The sequence below is a fragment of the Haliotis rufescens genome, unplaced genomic scaffold, assembly GCF_023055435.1.
Source record: "Haliotis rufescens isolate VD_foot unplaced genomic scaffold, xgHalRufe1.0.p SCAF_9, whole genome shotgun sequence".
Lineage (NCBI taxonomy): Eukaryota > Metazoa > Mollusca > Gastropoda > Lepetellida > Haliotidae > Haliotis > Haliotis rufescens.
The window spans coordinates 11,881,393-11,887,392 of record NW_025964383.1 but is presented as its reverse complement, the minus strand read 5'-3'; the positions used below and the strand labels follow the sequence as shown (position 1 = coordinate 11,887,392).

The window sequence follows — 6,000 nt, the reverse complement described above, 5'->3', positions numbered from 1 at the left end:
GTTAAAGATAAGTGCAGTTATACAGTGATGACATGCATGCAAGTGTGTTTGTGTGACTGCTTGTACTAGCCCAGACTAATGCCTGTTTCATAGTACTGCCCACTGAGATACCATGCCAAAGCTTAACATGTATACTTGGGCTAGGACAAGTCTAAATTAAGTAAACATGGGTACTCGACCCCTTTCACCCGACCCTACCCGCTGTAGCTCTCAAGAGTTGGGTACAAAGTGTCCGGGTCCTACTCATTACCCACTCGACTGGAGCATCTGTCGGAGTCCTAATGTAGACCCTACTCAGACACAGTATACTGACTTAGAGCTGACCAGTACTTGTTTTATCCCTATTATGTCGAGCGCCAGGCAGGGTAACAACAAGTACCATCTCCATTAACATGGCTGACTTAAATATTTAAATTGAAAGTCACGTACAGGAGTAAAACAGATACAAACCAAGTTCTATTTCTAGTCAAGTCAAGGGTTGTAAATTACAAATAAAATGTAAACGAGTGATATGTATCATGTGATGATAATACCCATTGTAAGATCATGATAATGAGGTATGGTTAGCATGGTTAGTGGTACCGTCATCAACTTCCATGTGAAAATATAAATCTATTAACGATCAAAAACATAATAAATTAAAAGAATTTATATGAAACATATACATGTATTGGCTAAACACATAAAATCAAAAACGACAATCATTTTCCCTTAAAGAATTAAGCACCAATGTTAATATATTTTCTGATGTGTACAATTTTTTCCATGTATATCAGGTATATATTAATATAAATCGTACCCCATCCCAAATTTGAGATGTCTGTTGTGATCATGCAAAATTGTCAGGATTAAAAACAAAGCATAGATAATTTGAAATCCATAAGTCAACTGTATCTTAATTCTTATGTCAATTCAACACATCAACATATATGACAACATATAAATACAGGATTAGAAAGGCTGATTTTTGTCATATTCAGGATGTGTATGAGCCCAGTCGAACGGAAAGTATTTCACAGTGTTGTCCAACTTTTCTATTCTTTCACAATCCATCTGAGTAATTTTCCAATCAAGCACTTCAAGGTTTTCCCTAATCCTCTCAATACTCTGACTTTTTGGCAAAACACCAATGTTCTTTTGCAATAAGAAATTCAACAAGATTTGTGCAGGGCTTTTACCATATTCATCAGATATTTCAATAATCACAGGATCTTCCAGTAGCTTTGGCAGACCGTCTGTCATATCATTTTTAAAAGGTGCTCCTAATGGAGCAAAGGCCGTCATGATTATATTTTTCTCACGGCAAACTTTCTGTAGGACATTTTGTTGCCAATAAGCATGCAGCTCAAGTTGTAGATTTGCTGGCTTCACATCCGCCTTATCCCAGATCCTCTGAATCTGTGTGGGGTTGAAGTTTGACAACCCGATACTTTTAGTCAGCTTGCGATTATGCACATGTTCAAAGGCATCCCAGGTCTCCAGAATGTTGTACCAACACAGCTCTTTCTCCCCCTTCGAGTCAAACGGTACCAGTGTACCATCTCCTCTGTTCACAAGGCCCCAGGGGTGGTGTATCAGCAGCATGTCAACATGCTTCAGTTTCAGGTTTTCTAAGGACAATTCAGTACTTCTTATTGCCGACTCTCTACTCAGATACACTGAAGGAACTTTAGTTGTCACAAATAATTCGTTTCTTTTCAATCTACCTGCTTTAATACGTTCGTGGATCACTTCACCGATTTCTACTTCATTTTCATAAGAAAGTGCTGTGTCGATGTGGCGGTAACCGAGAAATAGCGCATAGTCCAAAGCTTGTTTTAAAATATCCTGTTTCAAAAGATAAGTTCCTAGACCAACCGATGGCATCTTAAGGCCGTTGTTCATAGTTAGATAACGTACGACTGAAGACATGTTGACATATAACCATTCACTGTAGCATAAAAGAGGATGTCGTCATTTGAAGAAGGGTGGCAGTGCGTAGGACGAGTTCATTTGACAGTCTTTTGTTTACCAACACCTACACGTGCCCCATTCCGGAAGCAGCCGGTATAATAACGAGTTACGTTTGTCGTCTAACAAATCTTTTTCTAAGGCTATTTTCAGTATTAGTGATATAAATGAGCCAAAGAAAGTGACTCAAACGATTCATATAGTAAAACTGACTGCAGGGCAACCTTTATTTATATCTGCAGGCAAAAGATAATGTTTACGACATCTGTTAATTATAGACTGGTTCCCGTTTGTTCATGCGACAGACTGGGAGCTAGAGTTAGACCAGCGACACCAAGCGGAGGACCCGGGAACCAGTCTAGAGTTATTACTAACCCAAGAATGTTTCCAAGCTCCTTAAAATTCCAAGCGCGTGGCACCTTCGTTACACTCTCGGTAACATCGCGATAGAGAGAGTTCCGCGAACGGACTATCGATGCGAGGAATTTGTTCAACTTTATAATATATATACACTACATGGGCGGATACAGCTTTTTTGAAAGGGGTGGGTGGGTGCACAATTAAGATCTATTTATTGTCTTTGGTGGTAATTTATACAGAAATAAAGATTTTTTTCGAAATAAAAAGGGGGGGGGGGGGGGGGGGGGGGGGGGGGTGCATCCCCGCACTAGTCGTGGATAATCGACGTGACAGTCCCTCTGCCCATGGATGATAGGATCCGTGATATAGCTTTTGCCTTGGTTATATATACAGTGGTTCACACTTACACACTATAGGCCACTTGTAGGCCTTGTGCATAATGGAACCCGGAAGACCATGCAGTATTCCCTGTACATGGTAAAACAGAATTTCAGATTCCAGTGATATGATCCTTGCTTTGTCAACACCATACTCGTCCTAGAGGGACTCAGCGCGGAGGTATGATATTTATAGATCTACCCATTTCACCCAAGTGGAAGACATCAAAGATCTCATTTTTCGGACCGTGAAGATTCGGAGAAGAATAGGTCTTCAGGAACCCATACTTGTCGTAAAAGGCGACTAAAAAAGGAAATGCTACTGTGGTTTGAAGTATTCCAGTCACAAGGAGTCCTATCGACAAGTTTACAGGAGACAAATTCGAACGAAAACAGGAAGATCACATTTATTCTAAGTCCAATGATGCAGTCTGAAACGGACTATAGAAATATTCGCACGTGACTCCGTTATGATAATAATGTATTCTTCATAAAACATCTAATCCACACACAGAAATCATTTGGACAAAATTCGAGATTCTAAAATGACAAAATGACGCTGCGCTTGTTTTGTTAACATTGCTCCCATGATGCATGTTACATTACACTTGCATAGCCATAGCCATTGAGTCTGTACTGGGAAAGGTATACAAGTTCTTTACACTTTAGGGAGATAGAGGGAAACCATTAATTAATTGAGATAGGGTGAATTACCGAACTGTCCAAGCTATGGACAATAAGTTTACGGTATATGATAAATAAAACTAAACGGGAATGGTGGTGGCCTCAAAAACAAAACTGGGACGTTAAAGGATATTAGACAGCTTTGATACAGGGTGATTAGGCGTATAGTGTACAAGCTTTATGAGAGGAAGATAACCCTGCCTTGTGGTAGAATTTGGGAGAAATTTAAAGATACAATTAATGTTTCCCGGACTGCACTCACTATTGCTCTTAAAGAGATGGGACTTCGACAAACTGCAGGTGGCGATGACCGAGCACTTTTCAGGGGAAAGTATTCCATCCTGTCTATGAGGTCACATTATCTCCGGACCATTCATAACTATCACAGTCAGGGCGTACAGATAATTTACCTTGAAGAATCATTCCTCTGACTACATGTGGCTATCGGCAGATGGACAAAAAGCACATATGGACCATCAGGTTTTTTAAAGGTAATCGTGTCATTGTTTTGCACGCCGGAATCCGTGATATGGGGTTTATTGGTGGATTCGATAGTTTTCGAGGCAAAAAAGAAAACTGCTGATTCTCATAAGGAAATTATAGGAGGTGATGTTTTCAGATATTGGTTGGAATTTCAGCTTTAGCCCATTTTAAACAACGTCAGTGTCATTGTCATGGAAAACGCCAGGTAATATAACGTCCGGGAATCAGATACCGTTGCCCCAACCATCTGAGTCTGAAGGCGACGATACAGGAATATATGACATTGTCGACTTCAGACCATATGAAACAAAGTTCAACTCGTGGAGAAAGCTCGGCTGAATAAGAAACCAGTAAAGTACAAGACATATGTGCTGGCGGCTCAACATGGTTACGTTGTCTTAAGTACGCCAGTCAGACATTGTGATCTCAACCCTGTTGTGTCCATCTTGGCTATGTGTAACGGGTTCGTGGCAAGACATAATGCAAAATTCAAAAGTACAGATTCATATACGTCATCAGCGGAGATTAATGCTACCTCAAGAAACCATCTGTAGAACTACAAATACTTCTTGATTCCAAAACTGCCATCTTCCATTACTCATCCCGTTTTATAGCTCCTAACTATTCCATCATGTTTCCAAGCAAATATATGCAGTACATGTCCTGAATTGCTGCCCCATCAACGCATGTCAATTAAGTACAATACCAGACCCGTGAAGATCCGGAGTAGAATAGGTCTTCAGCAACTCATACTTGGAATATTGCTGAGTGCGGCGTTAAACAACAAACAAACAAAAAGTACAACAGTAAAATTTTGAGACCACCCCCAACTCGGTGGCATTTGCACCTGTGAGAATGCACTGGACGGTGTGAGGTCAACACCTCGGCACAGGTGTTAGGTAAATTTTCTCAGGTTATAGGCCATTGTATGACAACACACGAATATTTTCTACGTTTAACATCATTTTACCTGTTAAGGTACATTTGAAGGGTAGTCACAATGCCAGTTAGGACATGCTAGATCTGGTCAATTTTCGTTATTTTGATATATGCTCTTTTTATAGGTCTATGACTCTTATTTATTACATGAAGCCAGAAAGCATTGTTCTAGCATTTCCGACGGAACTTTAACAGGATCGGGTGGTCAGACTCGATGACTTGGTTGATGCATGTCGTCGTTTCCCAATTGCATGGATCGATGCTCATGATATTGTCACTGGATTGTCTGGTCCAGACTCGATTATTTACAGACCGCCGTCATATAGCTGAATTATTTCTGAGTGCGGCGTTAAACAACAAACAAATAATTTTCCGGACTTTAAACCAACTTGCTTTTCTGAAATACTGTTCAAAGCGCCACCAAGACACATCCCACTCATGAAAAGAGACTTGGGTTGTGAACTGATTTAAACCCACATCAAGTTTATCGTACTATGTTGAGTTGATCGTTTCCATAAATACTATAGTCACCGATCCACATAAACTGATTTTGTTGATATAAACCATTTGAGAAATTATTACGCATTTAGTGAGAATAGGTTTTGCCATGGAAACGACCACAACCATATTTTTTTCTGAAAGAGTAGATATATTTCATCAATAATAAATAATAAATATGTTGTGACTGGTTATACCTCCGGTTGGGATTCCACCATCAGATGAGTCTGACACCATGCAGTAGCCTAATAGCGAGGTCAGCAATACTAAGTTAATTATTGGGATGTGTATTGGAGGTTTAAAGTGTACCACAATGTTTTGCAATGCACAAGGTCGTATTGCGATCGTGATATATATTTATTTTGTACAATTCTATTTTTTCAGCAATCTGATACATGAAGGTATGAACTAAATTTTATAAATGGAACAAAACAAGATGCTGTTACAACAAAATTAAAAGTCATAATCCTCGCTCCTGGGCAGCGAAAGCATTGGCAACTATATAACATTAAACACATGACAAAATCCCAAATTGAAATCACCCGATATATCGAGCATGAAGAAATGATATTGTGATACGTATCGTGGAAAGAATGAACCTCAATTTACCGATACACCAGTAATACCATGCTTGTTTGTTTGTTGTTTAACGCCGCACTCCGCAATATTCCAGCTATATGACGGCGGTCTGTAAATAATCGAGTCTGGA

The 6,000-nt window shown here is 39.6% G+C and overlaps 1 protein-coding gene across 1 annotated transcript; it reads right to left on the bottom strand.

Moving 5' to 3' along the window:
* Positions 1 to 627: 627 nt before the first annotated feature.
* On the bottom strand, positions 628 to 2,041 carry LOC124130107 (1,5-anhydro-D-fructose reductase-like). The gene has a single exon (XM_046493446.2). The coding sequence runs from the start codon at positions 1,909 to 1,911 to the stop codon at positions 952 to 954; it is 960 nt and encodes a 319-aa protein (XP_046349402.2). The 5' UTR covers positions 1,912 to 2,041; the 3' UTR covers positions 628 to 951.
* Between the last annotated feature and the right edge of the window lie 3,959 nt (positions 2,042 to 6,000).